At 41.7% G+C, this 24,749-nt stretch overlaps 1 protein-coding gene across 1 annotated transcript in view; it reads right to left on the reverse strand.

Moving 5' to 3' along the window:
* Nucleotides 1-1,025: 1,025 nt before the first annotated feature.
* Nucleotides 1,026-24,749, reverse strand: part of il17rd (interleukin 17 receptor D) — a 28,677-nt gene continuing 4,953 nt past the window's right edge. The window contains exons 2-16 of the mRNA XM_054731225.2: nucleotides 14,265-14,319; nucleotides 7,608-7,730; nucleotides 5,481-5,599; nucleotides 5,276-5,396; nucleotides 5,143-5,187; nucleotides 4,718-4,869; nucleotides 4,230-4,295; nucleotides 4,055-4,109; nucleotides 3,454-3,564; nucleotides 3,173-3,357; nucleotides 2,986-3,101; nucleotides 2,412-2,669; nucleotides 1,837-2,328; nucleotides 1,460-1,737; nucleotides 1,026-1,358 (exon numbers count right to left, since the gene is read on the reverse strand). Of these exons, the coding sequence (XP_054587200.2) occupies nucleotides 1,252-1,358; nucleotides 1,460-1,737; nucleotides 1,837-2,328; nucleotides 2,412-2,669; nucleotides 2,986-3,101; nucleotides 3,173-3,357; nucleotides 3,454-3,564; nucleotides 4,055-4,109; nucleotides 4,230-4,295; nucleotides 4,718-4,869; nucleotides 5,143-5,187; nucleotides 5,276-5,396; nucleotides 5,481-5,599; nucleotides 7,608-7,730; nucleotides 14,265-14,319 (2,283 nt within the window). The 3' untranslated portion in view covers nucleotides 1,026-1,251. The remainder of the gene's footprint in view (nucleotides 1,359-1,459; nucleotides 1,738-1,836; nucleotides 2,329-2,411; nucleotides 2,670-2,985; nucleotides 3,102-3,172; nucleotides 3,358-3,453; nucleotides 3,565-4,054; nucleotides 4,110-4,229; nucleotides 4,296-4,717; nucleotides 4,870-5,142; nucleotides 5,188-5,275; nucleotides 5,397-5,480; nucleotides 5,600-7,607; nucleotides 7,731-14,264; nucleotides 14,320-24,749) is intronic.

Consider the following 24,749-nt stretch of genomic DNA (forward strand, 5'->3'; position numbering starts at 1 on the left):
CATAACTTGACGTTTTTGTTCAGTATGACAAAATAAATTGCAGCTGATGACTAATAAATGAAAGCCATAAAACTGGGATTTCAAGCTGGTTTCTGCCACTAGAATAAAGAACATGATTCAAATGAAAAATTAAAGCATCTCTGAAGTTTAGTCTGAAAAGTGAATCTTTAAATTTAGAATATCTTCTTGCGATTGAAACTTCACACTTCTGAAAGAAATGTTTAATAAAATGCCCTTATTTCGTCTGCTTCCTGCCATTTTCTAAAACATTTAGAAACACGTAATGCAAGCATATCGTGGGTGTGACCCTATCAGTTACACACGTTGATATTAAAAAAGGGATTCTTGAATAAAAAGGCTGAAAATTATTTAAAAAAATTATTTCTATCCACAAAAATTACACTTTTCCATCATGTTGTATCACATTATCAGGTTTCTCAGATTTATGGTAAAAGATTCTGTTGTAAGTAAGATGTTAAAGATGTGACTGATGACATTTTCTGTCAGTATCAATAAAACGTAACGTGACCTAAGGCGATTTCATCCTGACAAAGGTTTTTCCTGTTATGTATAAAAATATATATTTAGTATAAAAGTGGCCGGAATAACAAGTGTTTTAACTAGGTTTAGTTCAAATTGTTGACAAAAAAACATTTAAAAAGACATCCTGTTGTTACAAAATAAAAGCCTTTGAGTTATTAATCTGCTCAGGTTAGTTTCAGATACCGAACACGGTTCTTCATGTCTTGCATTGCTGCATCTGAAAGTGCACGAACCGACAGCTGGACTCTGCATCCTGCTTTGGTGCTGAAGTCTCACATGAAGCAGTCTTTGGTCTGGTCTTTCTACTCTGGTCACATTGAGTGTAAAATGCTCCAAGCAGAGCCAACATGGCCATATCATTCCCAGAAACAAGGGTTCCAGGATGCTGCCTGTACCATGGTTATCTGTGAGTGGTGTTCAGTGGTTACCATGGTTACATAAACATCCAGGGCATGTTTCATTATCTCTGTGCTCATCAGGAAGCATGCACAGTTCAACAGCAAATGATTAGGGGGATTACCCTTGTTGTCAGGCACAATCGTTACCATGGCAATGCAGACCCAGAATCAGTGATTAAAATGATAATGATAATGCCTTTAACGTCTTTTGGTTGTGTTTCCATGACAATGACAGCACCGGCTGGTACTTTTATGGTCTTCTGTTGGCATCACATGACCTGTCCATCACCTGAGTGGCTGCAAGCATCTCCTACAATGATGATGCGTGTGTGTCACTGCAGTCCAGCTGATGATGCAGCTCCGCTTTGCAAACAGTGCTGCAGCGGAGCAACGTGACAGTGGGCGGCTCCTCATCACCTGAAACACGTGCAACTCAGTGTGAGCGACACATTTAGTTGTTCATTTGGATAAAAGTGTTAGTAATAAATAATAAACTATGTCAGGTGTTGTAGCTTTACCTAACCCAGACGAAGATGACTCGCTGTCTGCCAGGGAGGCGGTGTCCACCTGGTCATGCGACAGTCCCTCCATTAGTGGAATGGAAAGCTCTGATGATGGGACGGATGAATCATATATCCCAGAATCCCGAGGAGGAGGGAGCTCTGGAGCTGAAGGATGCTCCTCTTCTGCCTGGCTGGAGACTGGACACACCTCCTTCTGGAGGATGGGGGGAGCTGATGAGGGGGAGGAGGAGCAAGAGTCTTCAGGTAAAACTCCAGATGTTCCAGTGGTGGATCTGAAAATGTGAAGAATGAATTAGTGGCATCATAATAAACTTTTAAACACCTAAAACACAAACCAGAAGTAAAAAATTCAGCTTTTAAGATAGTCTTACCTTGAAGTGGACTTTGGTGGCAGGTCTGGACTGGGACAAAGACCAGGACTGGGACAGGAAGCAGGACTGCAATCGGAACCAGGCGCCAGCAGGAGCACATTCCTCCTCGAGACTACGTCTACCCCATCCAACGACGGGGTCCTCTCCAGCACATCGTTCAGGACCAAACCAGAGTCAAACCTCTGCCCGGACTGAGGTGCAGAGCAGCAGGAAGACTTGAGATGGGGGTTTGGAACTGGGACAGGAGGAGGAGCTGGTTTTCCGGAGAACTCAGAGGGCCCTGCAGGAGAAAGCTGCTTTTCGAACCAGTCTGGATTCTGGCTGATGTGCTGGTGCATGTTGCAGATGGAAACGTAGAGCGAACGTCCAGATTTGCTCCTGAAGTAGTTCCTCCTTGAGACGTTGATGGGATGCTGCTCCTGATCCACCAAACCGGACTGACATGAATGGAGCCGAGTGTAGAGCTGAGGCAACTGGTCCATCAACTTAAACCTAAACCACGGGAGTAAAGAGTTTTGAAGCCACCGTGTGCTGGTTACTACCATGTGGTCTGCTGCTGTCGGGGGCGCACCTACCTAGGAGTCAGACTCAGCATGGTGGGAATGTCGTTTTCTGTCGAGTAATCAAAGTAGACCGCCATGTAGCGGCTCAGCTCCTGGTCCCCGCCTCCTTCACTCTGCTTCGCCAGACGCAGCTTCTCTGCGATCATGGCCACAGCCACTATGAACAGGTCACCATTAGATCCACCTGTTGGAGAGCTGCTGCTGCTGCTGCTGTTACCACGGCGACTGACTGGCGTCTTTCCCCTACGACTCTTCTTCTCCACATAGTATCTGCAGAACAAATGAGATGTTTTGAAAAGATACCAAAGATTAAAGGTCTACAAGAATGTTAAAAAATTACAGATCAAATGTTTTCAAAAGAAAGGAAGACCTGGAAGCCAAGAGGGAGCAGATGAAAGGGTGATGGAAGAGTAGAGGAGTAAAATTTGAAACGAGAGAAACTATTTAGAACAAAACTCAGCAGGAGTTTTATTACCATCTAGTGGCTACAGGTGGAACTGAACCTGAGGGTGTTTGAACTCACAAGCCTTAGTGTCTTTTAATTTCCTTATAAATAACATAGTTTATTATTTTAGACATTATTTACCGCAGGCCTTTAGAGCAGACGACGATGATGAGGTTTGCTTCGTCCAGCTGTCGGCTAAGCCATGACATCTGACCCTCCTTACACATCTCCAGGTGTTCCCACAAGTCCAGCACAACCTGAGCATGGTCAAACAAGCGTTTAACAACTCAGCGATAAATATGACGACATGATGACATCACAGACTGACCTCGCAGCCGCAGAAGTCCTGCAGGAAATAGGCGAAGCTCTGGATGACGCTGGTGTGTTTGGAACAATCTCTGCTGGAGTAACAGATGAATACTTTAGGACGGGGCCACGGCCGCTCGCTGTTCAGAGCCGCACTCTGATTGGACGACTCGCTGCTCTCCTCATCCAGCTGGCTGTAGATGTTTTCTAACAGTAGGTAAAAGAAAAATATTTGACACAAGCAGATTTTAGAGACAAAAATCCCATTTTGATTGAAGCTCCATGTTCTGCTGTTTCACCCACCTTGCTGCTTCTTTCGACACATCACAGTGAAGAGGGTAGCGAAGGCTGACATGATGACCATAGGCACTGTGATGGCCATAGCACGGATAGGCCCTGCCCACTGGGAGTGGACTGATGGAGGAAACAAACACACCCAGCGTGAGAAAACTGATAATAATCGGCAGTTTTTTTTTAAATATAAAAGTTTGCAACATCAAATATTCTTAAGGGATTTGGTCTGGATTTTTAAAGACTGAATAAAAGAAACTGCTGAGACATTCTTAACAGCTTTAAAACAGTATTATTTATGTAAAGTTTGCTATAGAGCCATACAATAAGCAAGTATCTTGTATTAGAAATAAATATTTCATGTGATTGACAATTTTCAATTCTCATTAAAAAGAGATTTTTTACAAAAGTCTGATGAGACTACCAGTAAAACATCCAATTAATAAAACCTGAGAATATTGAAATAATTTTCCACGTTGTTCTGATGCTGTCCAGTAAAAATATAATGATTTATCATTTTAGAGTAACTCTTTTTGGACTCTTTAAACATATTTAATAGAAATACCTCCTTAAGCAGCTGTAAAGGATGACATCATCATTTAAATCATCTCACCCTGACTGACATGGAACTGGGTTTGCCTTCTTGTGGTGTTGCTGTCATCTTTCAGCTAAAAACAAGACAATAAAGTAAAATCAGTGTTTTGTTAAACGCTAACTATGATTTGTTTTGCATTTCAACATCTGGATAGTACAAAGTAGAACCTAGTGGAACCCACTCGTTTATGTACCTCAATGACATAGGTTCCTGGAGTTACGTCCTGGATGATGCATGTCATCCTGACCTGGTTGATATCCTGCAAATGACAAAAGACTGAAAACAATGCTTTTTAATTTTAAGAACAAGAGTCTAGTTGGAGACGATAGTCTTCTCCTGTCCTTTTTGAACTCAAACCGAAGCCTTCGCCATTACACCTTTTGAGGCTGAAATCAAAATGTTGTGTTTGACATCTCAAAACTGTTTGTCCTGAAGGAGAAACGTAAAAAATGTCTTTGAACAAGTGGTGCTCAGTGTAAGAACGTGCAGCGTTGTCCCTCGTGTGCATGACTCATGGATGGGAGGACACAAAGACATGAAAAGCCAAAGCTGTTGGAGGGACATCAAAGAGGACGCAGCCAGGAGGAGGAGGAGGTAATAAAATGCAGCTCACCCCACCTTCGTGACTTTAAAAGGGAAGAGACAATTGATGTGATTGGACGTTGGACAGAAATTTCTCACCGGTTTGCAGCGCTGCTGTCTGAAGACACCGTCCTGCTTCAGTCTGTAGTACAGGTAGTAGAAGTGGAAGCTGAAGGTGGGCGGAGCCTGGTCAAAGGCTACATGAAGGTTTGATCCGATCTGAGAAACGTTCAGACTCTTTGGCTTCCAGACTGGAGACACAGAGACAAACTTAAAGACCAAATCCAGTGGACGTGTGCCGACGGGCGCCGATTCTATTAAACAATAATTCTAATTAAGTCAAGAAAGGTTTCTGAATCTGAGTTATGTTGTTTACATGTCTGTTTACTTTCACTTCCAGGAAGTTTTATGGTTCTGATGTAAAAAACAAAACAAAACAAAAAACCAGCGTAAACCAGATAAAAGCATCCAGATGTTCACCCCACATGTGGCTCTGCTCATGACGACACCATGGAGGAACTTACATGGTTTACAGACCAGGTGTTCTGATCCGAGGAGAACTTCACACGCTGGAGGAGGAAACCGACACGAAAATGTTCAGTTTCAAACTTTCTGATTCAGAAACTTAAAAAATGAGAAAAGTAGAATCCAACTCACAGTTGGTCCTGAGGAAGGACGGGGAGAAGAAACTTTCGTTCATCAGAGATGGAAAAGGAACGACGCGAACCAGGTAGTCGGTGTCAAAGGTCAAACCACTGAACGGCTGACTGCTCAGCTTCTGTGTGAGGTCACAATCATTCATAGATGTTATTTGTCAGCTCATTGTTTTGCTTTATTGTTCCTAGAAGCTTTTTGGCCTCACCGTGTTCCTGTAGGAGTAGTTGAGCTGTCGGGGGTCTTTGAGGATCAGGTGTTGACACTGTTTACCTTCTGGATTTTTGTCCTCCAGGTAAACACGGAAACCTTTAATATGCTCAATCCCTGCAGAGACAGAACAGGAAGTTCAGCGGCATCCACCTTTTCCTATCCTCCTCCTCCCTAGTCAGACCCTATCTCTTTCCCTCATCGCCTCTTTGATCCTTTTTTCCTCCTGCACTCCTTCGGAGTTTTATCTGTCTAATGTTTAAAGTTAGCAAGTTCAAATAAATCTGACAAATTTGAGTTAAATACAAGGGTCTTCAACTGGATTTGTTCAAGGGTCAGTTTCTTCCAACAGACACTGTTATTAACCCAAGCCACTAGGGGGCGTAAGCAACATATTAGGCTTCTTATTTGCACTTTTGACTGGCATTTCAAGCATACTGTGTGCCAAAAAGTGCTTGAGTTTTAGTTATTTTTCTCTAATGGAGCGCTTTATGTAACCCCATTTTACTTATTCAGCTTGTTTCCTCCCTTAATTGCTCTGCCTACTAACCTGCACGTATTGTTTACTTGTACATGTGTTGCTTTCTTCCCGTGAGCTGTTTTAGTCGAGACAGTTCTGCACTATTATAGTAAGAAGCACAAAAGGGAGATTCTAAGACCTGCAGCAACGGAGTTTGTAGTCATTTGTGATTAAAGTTTGTTTTTCAGTGTGTTTAAGTTGATAAAGAAAAAGGTAGAACATGCATTTTCTCTTTTCGTGATTCAGTAATATTGGGGGCTGGGTGGAAAGGTCTGGTGGTCTGGGTGTGGCCCGCGGGCCGCCACTTGATGTTCATTGCTCTAAAACTTTTCAACTTCCAGTCAATGAAATAAATAAACCATCAGTGACTCGATGACTTGGTTCTTTTTTTACATAATTTTAAGCTAATACAAGTAAATTTTTCTAAACACCTTTTCTAACCTCAAGTTGTTTTCAAATGAGTTAAAGCATTTAGGAACAGATGATCGGATCTTATTTCCTGTCCTTCTCATCCCTCCCATTACTCATTTACTCCTCCTCTCTCCTTCCCTGCTTATTCTCCTCCTCCTCCTCTTTGAAAACACATCTGTTTTGTAATTACACCTTCAGATACACCGGACATGTTTTTCCTATTAGCTCTGACAGAGAGTGAAAGAACAGGTTTTCCTGTCTTCAGGCAGATTTCTGAGCGTGTTTCTGTTTCTCTCTCAGGCACAAAGATTATTTGCATTTTAGCTGCTGGAGGAACATCAAGTGTGCCACCACTCAGTAGATGTCTACGAGTTTCTCTACTTTTCATAAAGTCTCATCATTTTATTAACGTGCTCAGAAGATGACTCCTGCAGAGGGCACCCGAGTTTCCATGATAATGTTAGAGATGTCAGCAGCAGCTGTATGCAGTGATTCCACTACAGAGGCAGTTTTAAATGTTCAAGTCAGACAGAAGCTTAAACACTGGAAAAGAGTTATTTATCGATTTGGGACTCAGATAACCAGATACCAGCACACAAAGATGTGGACAAAAAAACATAGATTTTAATTTAAATCGAGAATATTTCAAAAGACTTCAGGCCGGGGTAAAAGTGGCCACAAGAAGCATTGTTCAACTCAACAATCTGATAATGGAATTAGTGATCATGCAAACAAAAACAGTATGTTTGGGATATTTGGTTCCTCCCAAAGGGCTCCTGTTCGTGTGCGAGGGTGACATCGACATTTTCTAGAAGATTTCTGCCTCCGCCAGAAAACAACAGCCAGTTTTGTTACAGAGAGAAAGGGGGAGGGCTTTACCCTACCACACACACACGCACGCACGCACGCGCACACACACACGCACGCACGCACACACACACACACACACACACACACACACATGCACGCACACACACACTCCTTCACAGTCAAATCGAGGTATTGTTGTGTGAGATGTGATCCTGTTTCTCTCCAGCTCCGGGTCTGATCAAAGGGTAATTTTAGCTCTCTGAGGGGTTTACCGTCTCCCTTTTCCCCTCTCTCAACTTTCCCTCCTTTACCTCCAAATCCACTTCAGGTAAACAGACAAGACACCCGGACAGGTAACAAGACAGGTGAGCGGACAGGCTGTACCAAGGGGACTTGCAGACCAGTGGACGACCACAGCGGCCTGATCCTCACAGGCCAGATGGCTGAAGGAGATGTTGGAGACCCCGTGGATGACGTGTTTCCCCAGCGGATAGTTTAAGGAACAATCTGCAAAGACACGAAGCGAAAGATGAGCAGCAAGAAACTTTGACAACAGACAGCAAAGCTCAAAACAGTTTACAGAAACCGATGGAGCTTCCTGATCCTGGTTCAGTTACAGACGGCAGCAGCATTTCGACACTTTCACTGATCCCAAAACACCGCTGCAATTGTCAGAACAAAAAGCTTCTTTTTCATCACTTTGGTGGCCGAGGTGGAGATTTGTTGCAGGTGGAAAATATAAAAAGTCTTTTCAAAACAATGCAGAAGAAATGAGAGCTGCACATGAAACTCTCTGGTGATTTATTAGTACAAAAGGCTGTGTAAGAAAATATCTACACAGCATCAAAAGGTCAGGTGTCCATCATTGAGTTTTCCTTAGCGTTTATGAAATCTGTAATGATACCAGGTCTTTTGTGGGGGGTTTAAGGTGGTATTGTGTAAACAGCCTCTAAGATTCAAGCCTCTGGGTGGGAGCTTCCCAAGAGAGGAGATAACTAACATCCAAGGCGGTCAGCATCTGTGGTATTTATTTTACTCTTTTTTAAAGGTTATATTCAGAGTTTTCTGTGACCACCCTGGGCACTGGTTTGTGTTCCACTCCAGGAGGCTGTGACTGGGTTGTTGTTCAGCGACAGGTTCTCATACGTGTCCACTCCCGGTTTGAAGAAACACTGATTAGAAACATAAAGCTGACAATCTGAGATCAACCACACTTATACTGTTCTAATTTCATGGCTGTTAACTTGCAGAACTCAGAAATACATAGGAATCGATCATTTTTTCCTTCGTATTTATTTATTTATTGTTTATAACTAATGTAAACAAAATATAACTAATAAAATGTTCAAATTGACAAAGTCCCTTAATTTCAAATTATTTGATTGAATGAAGAAATTATCAGTATATTCTTATGGCTTTCTTAGGTACTATGACAAATTATAGTGGTTTTGGTTAGAATGGAGGGTTTATAGGTTAGTTCTAGCTCAGATGGTTGGTAGTTGGCTGTTTATTGAGATAATATGTTTACTGGTTGGTTGAGCTATGTTGGCTGGTTGTGCTTGAGCCAACTGGTTTGGGAGGAGTTGGGATGGGTTTGTTGGTTAGGGTGGAGGAGGTTTGTAAGTTATTTAAAGTTTGCTCATGTTTCTTTTCTTATAATATCACAGTTTTCTGGCAAGATGAGCCTTTTCTCCCAGCAGAACTCTTTTGGGATAGGCTCTATTTTAGGACTCATACTCATTTAAGATCAAGGGCTTGATTTTTCAACACAACTGCAATGGTCTCTAGTACAAGTGAATGCCTTGTGAGTCAATCTTTGTGGGTAAAAGAGCTCTGGCACTCCTGTTTCGGGAAGTAGAAATGAGCCAGAGGAGAGGGCAGGATGAGGGCAGGATGTGGAGTCTTAATCATGATATCCGATTCTCTCTTCTGATTGGCTAACAGCAACACGACTCTACCACTGACTGTCTGCTGTGCAACACTGCTGTTTTAACTCCAAAAATAACACGAGCCTGGAGGAGTTCTGCTGTGTGGTGGAGTTGCTAATGCTAACAGTTTCTACTAGCCGAGACGCTGAACCAACAACAGCCTTCCTCGTCACCGGTCAAGATGGGTGAGTCCATGAATGGTAATTGACAGTGTGACGTAGATCTGTCAGGATTTTCTAATCCAGAGATTCACCATTTATTTTCTATAAGAAGCTAAAGCAGAAGATAGGTGTAAGAGACTATTTTCACATTTACCTTCTCCGCAGCCTAGTGGTAAGAGTGTCGTCCCTGGGACTGGGAGTTCAGGGCTGAAATAGACTGTCGGGTCATACCAAAGACTTTAACATCGGGATCCAATGGCTCCCTGTTTGACACTAAGCTTTAAGGGGTGTGATGGGGGTGGGGGTGGGGGTGTTGGGGGGGGGGGGGGGGGGCATCAAATTAGTGATGGGAATTCTGGCTCTTTTTAGAGAGCTGGTTCTTTTGGCTCAGCTCACCAAAAAGAGCCGGCTCTTTCGGCTCCCAAGTGGCTCCTCAGATTTTCTGTCGCATAAAGTAAATTTATAACCAAAATAATGCAAAACTATGTGTAAAATGATTTACTAATGTAAAAAAATGCTATATATCAAATATTTATCATTTCTATGGATTTAATAACTGAACACTTTCAGAAATCTCCACTTTCTGACTGCTGGCGCTCATTTTCTCACCGTCTTCGTCGCACTCTCCTCTCTCTCGCTCGCCTTTTTCCTCCTCCTCATTCCCTCTCGTCTCCCTCCGCCCGCATGTGCTCTGCTGTGTGTCTGAGGCTTATCCTCCCTCCTCCCCGCCCCTACTGCTCTGTGTGTGGACAGTCTGGACACGCAGTTACACATGCTGACCAAACGCCTGTGGCTTTTACCAAAGCAAAAGGGGAGGGGGGAGGGGACGGCTCCCAATGACGAGCCGTCTCTCGTCGTTCACTTCAAAGAGCCGGCTCTTAGAGCCGGTTCGTTCGCAACCAACACATCACTACATCAAATAGTTCCTGAGTGCAGCCAAAGCTGCAGCTCCCCGCTTCCCATGGGGATGGGTCAAATACAGACATATAATGTCAACAGTGTGACGGCTAGTGGGATGTTAACTTTAAAACCAGAGTGATTATCATATTTTTAAAATAACAATTAAAAATCTGTTTCTGAGTGAACTTGGCCTTCATAAAATTGTTTTTTAAGCGTCTAATTTTGTTGTTCGTAATTTATTTTTCATTTACCACCGACTCCACTCTGCTCCATTTCTGGTAATAAAAGTGAATGCAAATTCAGACAAGATTCGATTCCACTTTACTTTTTGTCCAAATGAAAGAACTTTTTCTTTCAAATTAAATTTTTTTAACAAAAATAGCCTTGCATTGAGTATTCTGATTAGATCCACAAATTTCCAGCCACTCTACACATTTATGAAAGGAAGCTATAATTAAATCAGCCACAGATCCCCCATCCAACACTTGTCTTGTTTTAACTTTTAAAAGACAAAGATGAAGAGGATGAGGAGCAGCCAGCCATGAAGTGAGGAGGATGTGAGGAGAAAAGCTGGACTCTGGATCCAGAAAAAAGGAGGCGTGAGCTTAGGCATGACTGACTGCTCCCCTTCTCTCCTGCCAACCACCTATTGATGGAGGTGATGATGATGATGAAGATGAAGAGGAGGAAGATGGTTTGGTGATGATTGAGAAAAATTTGGAAGAGCCTGGGACTCGACACGAGTCACTGCTCCTGTTCTTCGCTCCTCATCCACCTCATGGCTGGGTCACGTTCAGGGCTGGAGGAGAAAGTCACAGCTGGATGCTCCTCTTCCTCCTCCTGCATCTTCCATTGAATTTAATAAATCCATTGAATTTAATAAAAAGGGAAGGAAATTTGTCACTCCTCTTTCTCTATATTTAATCGTTTTCTTCAGAGAAAAGCGGGCAGGTTGAAGAAGGATGAAAAAGCTCGTTAGTTGTAAATCTTCAGGGTTTTTGGGAAGTTTTCTGTTTCCCTGAATCGGAAAAGGAGAAAGATGTGGAAGACTCTACATCACATGAAATTAATTTATTGAAGGGGGGTACCGTTCAACCAGACCATGACTCCTGATTTATTTAAACATTTGTCACTGTGAATGTTGCAGGTGGAGTTCATGGAAGATTGTGAATAAAATTTCATCTAAAACCTGTAGAGCTGGATCATAATAGAGGTTTATGAAACAGAAATAACATGTGTGGTTAATTAATGAAACAAGCTGATTTTGTCTTTAAATAGTAATGTTGAAACAGCAGTAAAATGAAGTCTTCAAAGGTGGATTATCTATCATCCAATAGTGTTTAATATTCTTAATAAATATAGAGCTTTTTGAATAATTTTGTCAACTAAAAATGCTATGGAAATATCAATGGCCGGGTCTTTCTTTTGTGGATTTTATTCTAACTGCCTGTCATTAATAACCAGGAGGTCAAAGGTCTCTTCGCTTTATGCTCTCGATGAGATCACCGAACACAGAAAAGGAGCCCAAATCCAAGTTTCCCCGTCCAGCTGGAGGAGAAGAACCACTGAGGTGTGTCGCACCTCAAGCTCCACTGCTTTACTTTACGTTTTTATTTCTGCTGCAGCAGCATCAACAATTCAAAGCCATGTGACCTCCTGACCCCCGTATCCTGACAGAAAGTTCATTAGGATTAAATAAAACATTTTCCACAGAGAAAAGAAGACAGGAGAGAACAGCTGCTCATTGACTGGTGATGCAATTTGGCTTTTAAAAGAGCAAATTGAGGATAAATCATCCATCATGGAGACAAATTTGGTAACATTAGCTTAATATAAACACCAGAGAAAGGCAGGTAAATAAATAAGTGCATAAAAATAATTGGGCTGGTTTTCTTTGTGTTTAATCATCGCTCGAAAAAACACTAAAAATTGGATTAAGAATTAAACAAATAATAAAAAAATAGAATAATAGTCAGTAATCTGAATGCAAACTTTGATTTCTTTGCATAAAAGTATCTTAGAATAGCTATATGACATTTTGGTTCAGGGATTTACCAAAACACACACACACACACACACACACACACACACACACACACACAGGGTGCTGCATGCAGAGACACACAAAGAAGGATTTTAAAGTGCTTCCTCGCTCATGGTCACGGACAAAAGCAGAAGGCAGGGATTGGCCACGGCTCAGGAACTTGACTTTAAGCATGGGAAGAACAAAAGAGGAGAAAGAGGAGGAGGAAGAGGATGGGGAAGAGGAAGAGGGTGACATGTGAGAGGCAGAAACAAGGTGAGGGGTTTATAGGGTTTGACCCTGGTCAAGCAGAAAGAATTTTTTTTAATTTTACGCTCAAACCTTAGAATTGTCTTAAAGGTCTAACCAGTGCAGCTGTCTTAGAGGGAATTTGATTCTGTCAAACCAAAAGATCCTGTTCATAGGAACTGCCATGTTGAATGTTTTGGAGTCATTAAAGATCTGGGATGTCATTTATATGTTTTCATTCGGGACATCATCCTATAGGGCGCCTAACTCACGCCCATACTTCTGGACTATGGGTTCCTGAAAGAACGGAAAAATGAATGCAAATCAATGAGGCTAAAAATGTTGTTTTCTAATTCCGCTTGTTATGTTCCATGGATTTCACATACGATGTCCGTGAATTTTAAAGACGCATTTTGATACCAGGAAAGTGCATATTTTTGAATGTTATTTTAGGTTTTGTGCGAAAATAAGTCCAGGACTACAAATGTGCATCACCAAAGTGACGTCATCGAACCAGACACGGAGAAAACTATGGGAAAAGGGCTGTAAGTTCAGCGAACTTCAAATCCTTCCTTCAGGAGGAAAGAACCACCATAAATCTGGCCATGTGGTAAGTAGCAGCTACGCTAGGGGAGAGGAGATTCTGTGGTGACGTTAAATATGCGACATGCTGATGCAGTCATGCTAATTACAAACTTTTACAAGCTGATGAATTTCAAAGTACGTGACTGACGTGGTCAAAACACCCATCATTAGTTTTCATTAAAAATGCAGTACAACATATGTGTGATCCAGGGTGTAAAGCCGTGCGTACACTGTGCGACTTTTTCACTTTTTTGAGCCGATTTTCCAGTCGTGCGAGAAGCCACGACATCGGGGCGAGTTTTGCGCCGAGCGGTCGTGTAGTGTACAGGGGGTTACGAGAGGCGATTAACACCACGTGACCAGCCGCCGATCAGCAGTCGTGAGGTCGCAGGGACTTCTGGGGTGTTTAATATTTCGCTCGTCCCTCGTGAGGGTATCGCACTGTTGAAGCGGCGCTGCGAGCAGCTGCGAGCAGCTGCGAGCAGCTACGATCCAAAAAGTATCAGAACCGCTCACGGCGCATGCGCGCGCAATCCTGCATCAACGCCGGCCGGTCGCTCGCTATTTCCCTAATAACACACGCTGTTCGTTTTTGTTTCTACACGGTTTTTTTTTACTCACAAAGATTGTCAAGAAAGCGTGTTTGTCATGTTCATGTCAAATTAAACTGATCACAAAACACAGATTCACTTTCTTTATTTCGTTTTCCTCATCCAACCCCCATAAATCCCTGTGTGTCCTCCTGCAGCACTCCCGAAGGACAACAGGCAAAACAAAAAAGTCTGACGTGTTGTGTAAAAACTGCTATTTTTAGCACATTTTTAGGGCCGACGTGTTGCTACCAGACGTACAGTGTGAGCAGTCAGGTCGCATGCGAGAACTGGGTCGTACAGTGTGAGCACACGACTCGTGAGATCTGCTCTGCGAGGAAGTCGTACAGTTTGAGCTGAAGCTGAACGCTGCGAGTGAAAAAGTCGCACAGTGTACGCCCGGCTTAAGGCAAAGCGGATTAGAAAATAGCTCTTTCAGCCCCGTTGACTTGCATTCACTTTTTGTTCTTCTGTGGACCCATGAGCGGACGGGAAGAGGAGGAGAATTGGGCTCCCTATTTGGATAGAGGGAGCATGGCTCAAAACATACACTGCAGCCAGCTAGCGGGGTGTGCTTGTTTCCTGATGGTTATGGTAAGACTCACTGTCAGCTCTGAAGGTGACGGCCATCCTGCGACCTCCATCTGCACCAGACTGCACCTGCACGCAAGAGCAGAGACAACATTAGAACATGTTCTTTAACAGATTGGAGAGGCGAGAGAGCACAACAAAGGTATAACCATGACAACAGGTCAGAATCCCACTGATTAAAAGATTTTCTTCTCAGGTAACATGATGGAGGTTTTATGATATCTGATCTGGAACAGAGGAGAGCTGCTTCCATCAGGTGATGCTGCTGAGCTCTACTCGGTTAAACCCAGCTGGACTTGGTGTTTGTGATCATCTGAGTTTAAATCAGTATCAGCACACCTTTGAGAGACCAGGCCACCCGACTCTAAAAAGGTGTTTTAGAAACTATAAATGGAAACATCTCATACATAAAGACATAAAGAAAAATTACAGCACATTTGTCTTGAATGTTTATTGTGTGTGTGTGTGTGTGTGTGTGTGTGTGTGTGTGTGTGTGTGTGTGTGTGTGTGTGTGTGTGTGTGTGTGTGTGTGTGTGTGTGTGTGTGTGTGTGTGTGTGTGTGTGTGTGTGAGTGTGTGTGTGTGCGCGCGCGCGCGTGCGTGCATGCGTGCATGTTTCAAATAGCTGATTATTACTAACTTGATAAAATGCAGTGATCCCATGTCATATTGGTTCCATGAACCAGAAAACTGCACTTCCTGTTTTGCTGTTGTAGCTTTTTTGATTTAACATTTATTTAAACAGGCCAAGATGGACAGCAGCAGGTAACAAAACACAGTTACAAGGATTACACAGATAAACTAGGGGACAAACGAAGATTACATTAAAACTCAACACATTTACAGCTGTTTAGATTAAATAGACAACATTTAGGACTTTTTGTTTTCATTCTCCAGTGTGTTCCAAGCCAGGGGTGCTGAGTGGACAAAAGCTCTATTTCAGTTCAGCAGACTGAGTTAACTTGTCACCACTAAATCATTGTAAACTAGTTGTTTCTTTACAATTAAAGCTAAAAGCTACACTGCATGAGTAGCCATGATGGCAATCGATGTTAGCAACTTATAAACTGTGTAGCTGCAGTTACCTGCAAACCATTCTTCTGTCACAATCTATACAAATGTTGATGGTCACAATTCAATTAGCTGCACTATTGTTTCAATCATCTTGATGCATCTCATGGGAACAAAATCAGACATTTTTAATGCTGTAACATAGTTTTTGATGCTGCCCTAAAAACATGAACACACAACTTTCCACTTCCAGGCTCGTTAGAGGTGTCAGACCTTGGTCTCAAGCAAAAATCCCAAACAAGCAGCTGAAACAGATCAGACAGACACCATACTGTGTGTGTTATAGGTGTACCATGCTTATTAGCAGCCACTGTACCACAACAACACATCTATGCAACCACATACGCACATGATGTAAGTTATAAACATGTGAAGAACCTCACTGGAAAACTGCATTCCTCAGGGTGTAAAACAAACACTAAAAAAATACCTAAATCCAACCTCTAACCAACAAAACATTTTTAACTAAGTGTTAGTTAGTAGTGAAAACCTACTCTATGCATCCTTTTTATACAATTTGCCTTTAGTGTTAGCCTTCCTTTGGTGTGTTGACCTTTGACATTTAGGGGTTTACATGCTGCTTGTACTCAGATGTCCCGCTGGCAACCTGAACTGAGAGAGTTAATTAAAATACTGGGAAGAATTTCTTTGACAGAGCTGAAATGTGCTTGTCCTGAAACACGACAAACCATTCCCCAAAACACCACTTCCAACGCAACGTTTTCATCAAACGTTAAAATACAGGACAAGAAGACAGATTTGTAACTTAATTTAAAGTAACAATAGAAAGTTTTTACTTTAAGCTAGAGCTTAAGCATTGATCTCAGTGATTATTTAGTTAGAAACTTTCCCAGTTTCATTTTTGACACCACTCTGCAGTCCTCTGCAGACCAAAAACCACATTAGAAGGTTTTATGAAGCAGGTAGGTGTTCGGGGTGTGTGTGTGTGTGTGTGTGTGTGTGGGGGGGGGGGGGGGGGGCCTCTTTACCTGCTTTGTGAATGTTAGCTTATGTTGCTACTAGACTTAATTTTTTTGTCCAACAGAGTGGATATTTTTACTTTGTGGTTTATTTTTGTATTAGTTATTAGTTAGCTCATGTTAGTGTTAGCTCAGTGTTAGCACTAGGTACAGCAGGCTGCAGCAGGGTTGTTTACGGCAGTTGTTTTTCCACTTGAAAGTGGGGTAGAGGAGCAAAAAAACTGCTCTGTGTTAAGTGCACTCTGAATATGATTTTCATTCTTGTCAACTTTGAAGACAAAAGAAATTCAGCTAAAATGTGAAATTTTAAGAAATTGTCATGAAAATGAGAAAATGAAAAGAACATTTTTTGCACAACACCGGTGCTGTGCATTGGTTGGGATGTGTTTACCACTGAAATGTTAACAGGATCTTTTTCCTGTGTGTTTCTATGTAAAGTTTATAAATAATTACTGTAACAACACGATGGAGACCGCTTCCTGAGCGGTCCCTGGGGGAAGGGGTCTCTCGTGTGACTGATGAGCTAACAGCTAGTCTGAGAAAAAGATTACAGTGTACTGCTGCCATTTTAAAACAGCTCCAATCTCCAACGTTTGATATTGGTTTACACAATTATTTACAGGGGTACAAATCAGCAGAATCCAGATGTTGGACCTTTGAACTTTTTTGGACGCAAAACCACTTTAGCTGTGGCTCCCGCAGGCTTGACCAAGTGCAAACAACTTCAAAGTGGACTGTTGTCTTTTACACATTGACAATTGCCCAAATTCTAAAAAACATGAGCTGTTGTAAGACAGCAGCAATCCTCGGCTCTAGGCTGATTGTTCATCAACTTTGATAAATATAAACTATTTCTCAGAACACAGTTTGTGTTGAAGGTTAAGGTGTAAATGCAGACAAATCACAAAAGGATTTCTGATTTAGTTTAAACATCACTAGCCGTTCTTGTTTGCAACGTGCTAACACGTCCTGTTCTTTTACACCCCAAAGCACCAAACTGTTTATAGCTGCAGACAAATGTGTTTGGACCCCACCGGGTGGGCCAACAAGGTGGCTCCATGCAAATAAACAAGTGTTTGTTAGAGGGACAAACAGCAACATGAGTCCCATCCCCCACACCAATCATCAGTTTCCTGAAGGTGCGTAACAACTTCAAATCAAAGTCCAAATGGAAAGGTTCAAAATTCACCCAAAACATTTACTTCTGTTGTGACAAGAGTTCATGCTTCTGTTTAAACTAAAAGCTGTTTAAACTAAAGCGTTTCACAGACAAAACTTTAACACAAGCAGGCAAAGGAAACTTTCCTTTTTCTCCCCAGTTTCCAGGTGTTTCTCGATAGTAATTATCATTACGTTAGCTCCATGTGTCGGCAGAGCCCGGGGCATAAAAGACACACGGGTGACCCACTGAGAAGAAAAGAAGCAAAACATCAGAGAAAAGATGGTAAATGATCATTAGTTCAAAAAGGTGAGCTGAGGAGCAGCTGTTTGCCATCTAGATGTGTTGGGTATTTGTGCTAAGTGGCAGAGTTAACTTTCTGCAAAAGCTCACCCTCTAAAAGATTATAAACAGTTTTAACATGAACAACAAAAGCATGAACAAAAGAAAAACTGAAAATCTACAAACATCTAAAGAGCCAGCTGAATTCCCCTCGGGAATCCCCGAGCTGCACCGACTCAAATTCAGCTCCTGAGGTAATCAGACAGCTAATTGCAGGCTCAGTTAGTTAAAACTGCAATTAATCAAAGCAAAGGAAAGAGGAAAGGATGTGAGGGAGAAGGATTGGAGGATGCAGGAGATGTAATCAGTGAGCCTGCAGGGAAAGAATAAGCAACGGAAGGTTGAAAGAAGAGATGGGGGGATCTGATTAAACAGGAACTCCTTCAATTACAGCTTCCAAGGTTCATCTAGCAGACTTCTGCTCTCCCTCATTCTGTTTAGAGTGACCAGACCAGTTCCAGATGTGGGAACAAACTCCCAGCTGACTTTTAATCAACATGCTGCTAAGAGCAGACCTATACACAGCCACTCAAGGCAGAATTACAATGTTTGCAGAAGAAAATATCCATTAAACACAAAATCAAGTCAGGATATTGATTTATAAATGAATCAAAGACTCCCGATTTAAACAGTTTATTATTTTTGCATGTTTCATGTTCAGCTGCTTGTGTTTAACACTGCGGACCTTTGGCTCCTTCTGTTGCGCATACCTTTTTCTAAAGTTGTTGACAGAATTTGTGTCAGAAGCAAGAATGAGCTGTAATTTCTGCAGCAGAAGGCCTAACATCTTCGCCTCCTTCAGTAGAGGGGTTAATGATAACGTCTGGATCTTTACAAACAAACTTTATCCAAGTCAGAGCATGTTAACAGTTCTAGTCCTGTAATCACAACCAGCAGTCACACAATTATGGCCTCCTCGTGCAAGGATCAGTGAAAAATAAAGCAGACCTTCAACCTCTCTAAAACCTTTTGTCCTTTCTCCCCATTTTTTGGTTTATTACCACCACAGAGGTTGCAGGTAGAAGAATCAGGGAGAGTTTCTGTTTTAGAGGTTGAACTAACAGCTTTAGAGTCACTAGCAGCCTCCAGAAGGAGATCAAAACTCAAAGATATTACAGCAATTCAAATGAATTTGATCCAAAAACCTTAACTTTTGTATGAGACATCAGTGTCTCTATGCCAACAGTCTGCTCTAGTTGCTGACATATCTAGTCGTAGATCAGATGAATCCACTCCAAGTTCTTCTGTCTGTGTAAACAAACATTTCCTCTGCATAATCTAGACATCCACCTATCTCCTAAATGCTGAACAGTAGATTTGTGAGCTAAAACCAGTGTGAACATCTGCGCAGCCTACACTAGTTTGAGGGAGCTAAAAGGGGCTACAAAAGCATGGACTGATTGTGACCTGGCTTTGTTGCTACAGGACTTGTAAATAATAAAAAAAATTCCGACAGTGTGGATCTTTTTACTTCTGGGTTTATTTTAGTCTTATTTGGTTCATGTTGGTTGTTAGTGTTAGCTACAGCCGGCTGCTGCAGGGTCGTTTAAGACAGTTGTACTCCCACTTTCAACCAAGGGTGGAATAGCAGAAAACTGCTCTGTGTTACGTTAACAAACAAACCTTCATTTAACTGCTTTGTGTTTTATGCTGAATCAACATTGCTTTCTCATACATGAGAAGAAAAATAATAACATGCATTATATCCACCACCAGGGGGCAGCCTAGGATAGGAAGTAAGTGAGTGAGTGAGAGAAAATAAGTGCTTAGAGGAGTTAAGATGGATGCCTGATTCTGCTACATGTGATGCAGGTTCGAATAAATCTTGGGAAAGGAATTCTGCCTATTTGTGCTACTTCCTGGTACAACAGCCGACCATAACAATCTGTTTAGATGAAATTTTAACGTATCACATTTGATCACAGTCACTCTAAAAAATATTAGAACATGATGATTTCTGCAGAAAGCAAAATAACGTACATTATCAGGGGTGGGCCTTCAAAGCACCCGAGCGCCAATGACGCTAAATTTTCTCGTCGGGCAGTAAATAATTGATGACTTACAGCCCGGGTGGCGCCCAAGCCTTGTTTGTCATTTACACACCGGCTTTCACCTACATCATGGCCGCGCCCTGTAGGAAGCCGCCGTTTTCGTTTTGCGCACGTGAACCTGCGCGCCTCTAGTCACATACTGCACGTACTGCACTATGTGACTAGAGGCGCGCGGGCGTGCACGTACTGGACGATTCTAGTCACGTGAACTATAAGTTCACTATGAAAGATGAAGTGGAACCACGCTAGAAACACACAAGCATGCAGGAAGATGGCGCCACCACAGGGATGGGATTTCTTGATGAAACCTCCGGCAAAACGCTTTAAAACTGGTGAGGAGAAGCGAGACCGTTCAAAACGGTATGAAGTAGAGAAGCGTGTGCGTAGGTGGAATGATTCTTGGCGGTTTAAAGAAGACAGGAGAAGCAGAGAATGGCTCGAGTACAGCAAAGCGGAGGAGGTGATGTACTGCGTTGTATGCCGGAAGTATGAGATGACAAAATCGAGTTTTGTTGAGGGAACAAACACATTCAAACTTGAATACGTTATTATGTTTGTGAATGTGTACAAAATAAAGGTTTATTACATTTAAAATGGTTCAGTTGTTATTTTGACTCGTTTTGGCAGCTGACCTGCGGGGCCGGTAGATTCTTGGCGGGGCCGGTAAATTTTCAGAGTTACCGGCCCGGCTGGCCGGTTGGTTTTGAAGTTAATGTCCACCCCTGATTATTCATCACAAATGTGTCACTTTTGCATGAAAAAGGTTGAACTGATGATGTATATAATTGTGTTGCAAATTGTATTTCTTTGGGATTTTAAAGAGGAAATGTCAAAGGTACCTCAGGTATTTCAAGAACAGCCCAATAAATCAGCTGACGGTGAAAATACTTATTTGTTTAATTTTATTATTATTAATTCAACAAGGGTCCTGAGTTAGTTTGATCCAGTAAACCATTAATAATCAGACATTTTATGGATGTGAGGAGCTAGCTTTTAGCTAGTTCCATAGCAGCATCTACAGTGGAAATAGGTTATTTTAGTCCTTCAAAATAAAATTCTAAATCAGACGTCCTTCAAAAATCTTACTCATAAAACAAGTTAATTATTATGATTTTTATTATTAGACAATAGCGATAAACTATTATTCAGCTGTTTTGAGATTGGTGTACATGATTTAGACTCTTATTGTGAAGGAAGCAGCAACAAAAACAGCAACAGGTTTACAGCTTTTATCCATAACATCAGTCATTATTGTTTGATTAAATTATTTTTTATAAGACAACTGGCCAATAATCTCACACTACGTCCTTGTTTTTTTTTCTTCACCAATGCTCCCTATGGGACATCTTCTTCATTTTAAAAACAAAAATACACTTCAGATATTTTTCACCTTGTATTAAATCCTGTTGTCAAATCATCTGATATTTTCTAACTCATTTATTTTGTAATCAGTTACTTGATGCACGACAAAACACCATGTTTGTATGCAGGTGACTTTCAGCCTGAACCATCGGCCTGAACACAGAAAACAGCACAGTGAGCCTTAGAGACATCAAATGAAATGAGATTCTGTGTATTTTACATTAAATAGAAACCAAAAGAATCAGACCTTTTATTATATTAATCTATTTTATTCCACATTTTAAAACATCTACCCAGTCTTATCATTTGAATGAACCTGATGTGTTTGCATCAGGTTTGATCTTTTGATGTATCAGCTGATTTCTGCTCTACAGCAAATCCAGAAACAAAAAAGGTGAAAACCAAAGTGAGGAGCAACAAAGCAAAGGCTGTGTGAGAATGTGTGTGTTCAGGATCAGCCAACCAGAGATTTCCCACCGCAGGAACAAAACCTGCAGCTTCCTCCTCCTGCATGACTGCTCCTCAATGACCCCCCCCCCCACCACCACCACCCACCTCCTTCATCAGAACTCCTCCTCACTCAGGAGGAGCTACTCTTCTCCCGCTGTGACGTTTGGCTTTCACTCACTCTCAGTACAAAGACAGGAACATGAACAAATCCTGGCTTCTTTATAAAGGGTTCAGAGTCATGTGACCTTCAGGTGACACCTGATTTATCAAAACAGGGCATCAACAAAGGAAGCAACCAGGTGGAACCACATAAAAACCCTGATCTGAACGATGAAGGTAAATAGAAATCCTCACTTTAGCAGAAGAAAAATCAGGAAAGGAACAATGTAAAATTATTTTTTCCTTGGAAATCCTCAGGGACATTCATAAAAAGTATTTTCAGAGGGGAACTTCAGTCTCTGTCCTTCACCTTTTCCAGTTTTCATCACCTAAAAACCAGAAAATGCACGTGTTTCACATCGAACGGCTCACCCAGCCATGACGACCTCTGAGTCCTTCTCATGCCAAAAAGCTCACCAACGACCTGGAAGACGATACGAAGTGGGAACAGAGTGGAAAGCTAATTTAAAACGATGGCAGGTTGAGCCAGAGTCAAAGAAAGATGAAAAATCCAGAGCGGAACGAGGAGGAAGCAGAACAATTTCCTGATCGTTCTCCACAGAGACAGATGTGATAGCTTCTACAGATGTGTTCGAACAGAGAGATCCATCACTCTGACATTCCAAAAATCATTTGTGCCATTTTATCCTCCAAAGCATCCGGTAGAAAGACGTCTGCACATCTGTCAAAGACACTAAACTTAACTGGCTTTTAATGAATAAAAGTTTCAACAGATTTCAACCAGTTTGAAACGTTTAAAACAAAACCTGAAAGAGCAGCTGCTGAGTTGCATTGTCAGATTAATACATGAATATGCAAACAAAAAATGTATTTAGATGCAAACCTAATTATTCTGAAGCGCTAACTGGTTCAATAATGTGACAAAACCAACTTTTGATAGTTTTAAAAACCATAATTGATTGTTTTAGTGATATTTTCATGTCAATCTGCTGTTGTAAGAGTCTTTTTAATTATTTTTGTGTGAAGAAATCTAAATTTTTCATGAAATGTTTTGAAAGCTGATTTTTGTGACCTGACACCAGAGGCTCAGTCCAGTCTCTTTTGTTTCCCTTCTTGCAGGTCAGACTCATAACAAGTCTTTAAAGTTCCATCTTTTAGTTCTTTTAGTTCTTAATAAAACCTGTGTTTTAAAAAGAACAAAAAGATGGAATTATAATTTCAACACAGCAAGAACACACCAAAGAAGTCTTTAAAGTCACCCAGCAGTCAGTGGATGGACTCCACTCCTTTGTCTCTGACTGCAGTTGGTAGCAGCAGTCAGTGTTCTGCTCTCCAGGAGATTCACCAATTCGGCCAGAACCAGCAGTAGGTGGTGAACTGGTTCATGTGGAGCTCTGTTGGGCCTCAGCAAGGCAGCAGAAAATCAGTGAAGGGCTGATCAAAACTCTGAATGAATGCTTAAAACCCAGAGCCAGTATGTGTGGTGAATCTTTTCCAAAAGCATCACGTTTCTACTTTAATCTAATCTTGGCTTGTATTTGATATTTTGTGGGCGACTGTGGCACAAGAGTTAAGGGCTGGCCCTGAAATCGGAAGGTTGCAGGTTTGAGTCCCACTCAGTCTGCTGCTGTTGTTGTTTCCTTGGGCAAGACACTTAACCCACCTTGCCTGCTGGTGGTGTTCAGAAGGACCGGTGACACCTGTGCACGGCAGACTCTCCCCTGTCAATGTGCCCCTGGGCAGCTGTGGCTACATTGTAGCTCATCACCACCAGGGTGTGAATGTGTGTGTGAATGGGTGAATTGATTGTGTTGTAAAGTGCCTTGGGGATTCCAGGACTCAGACCATTTACTTTCTGATATTTAGACATCTCTCCTCTGATTGGATAACAGCGATGCGACTGCAATGATTCTGTTTACTTGCAACATTGATGTTTTAACACAAGCCTGAAGGAGTTCTGCCGTGAGGTGGAGTTGTTAGATGTCTACTTCTAACTGAATGCTCTGCTCTCTCCTGGACACTAAACCAACAACAGCCTTCCCTGTCAAGGGCCAACTTGGGTAAGTCCACGAATGCTAATTTGACAACGTGCAGTTGACTGGCTTTACTAATCAGAGCATTTCCCCGTCTATTTTCTACTGGCGGCTAACGCAGGAAACAGGGGTAGAAGACTAATTTCACATTTAGCCTGTGTGTTTAACTCAGAGAATAAGTAAAACATACTACGCATAACCTGTGAAATTGCTTTTCAAGAAAAGCATGCATTGACCACAAAACATTTACTTTAAACTGAAGAGTTTTAATGCCACAGAAACATTTTTGTTACAACTACCAGAGGCAGTTTTAGTCTAGATTTCTTATCTATGTCTGAAAAATGACAGCCTCAGTGGTCTTATTTTAATTTCTGCTTCAGAACTGGATCTTATAACACACTCAGTTTCAAACTAAGAAGTTTACAGTATTTTATGAGTTTACTAGGTCTGTAATTTTGGGGTTGATGGTTGTAAAGACAGATGCTTACCAGCTCTCTGGACCAGAAGTTTTAGAGAGCTGTTTGAACTGAGAGTAATATCTAATTATTGAGATTTTTTGCTTAAAGGAGCAATGTGTAAGAATTTTACAGAGAAATAAATGCAAAACATTCCAAACTGTTAATCATGTTGGAAGGAAGTTTACCATGAAATAGATTTCATTCCCAGCCAGCTAAACTAAAAAATAAAACTAAAGAGGGACATGGTCATTGTTTTCTATCTGCGAGCCCGCAGGGTTGATGAGTCTGTTCCAGGCTAACGCTGCATCGCTAGCATTTGTAATTCGACACCAGTTGGCAAAAACCTTCAGTTATTTAAAGAACCAAAACCAGTTAGTACTCACCGCAACAGATGTCTGTAAACAAGGCAGGGTGTGGTTAAAGAAGGCAAAAACACATCCTTTTTCTAAATAATGGACTTAAATACATCTATCT

Source organism: Nothobranchius furzeri, chromosome 3, assembly GCF_043380555.1.
Source record: "Nothobranchius furzeri strain GRZ-AD chromosome 3, NfurGRZ-RIMD1, whole genome shotgun sequence".
Classification (NCBI taxonomy): Eukaryota; Metazoa; Chordata; class Actinopteri; order Cyprinodontiformes; family Nothobranchiidae; genus Nothobranchius; species Nothobranchius furzeri.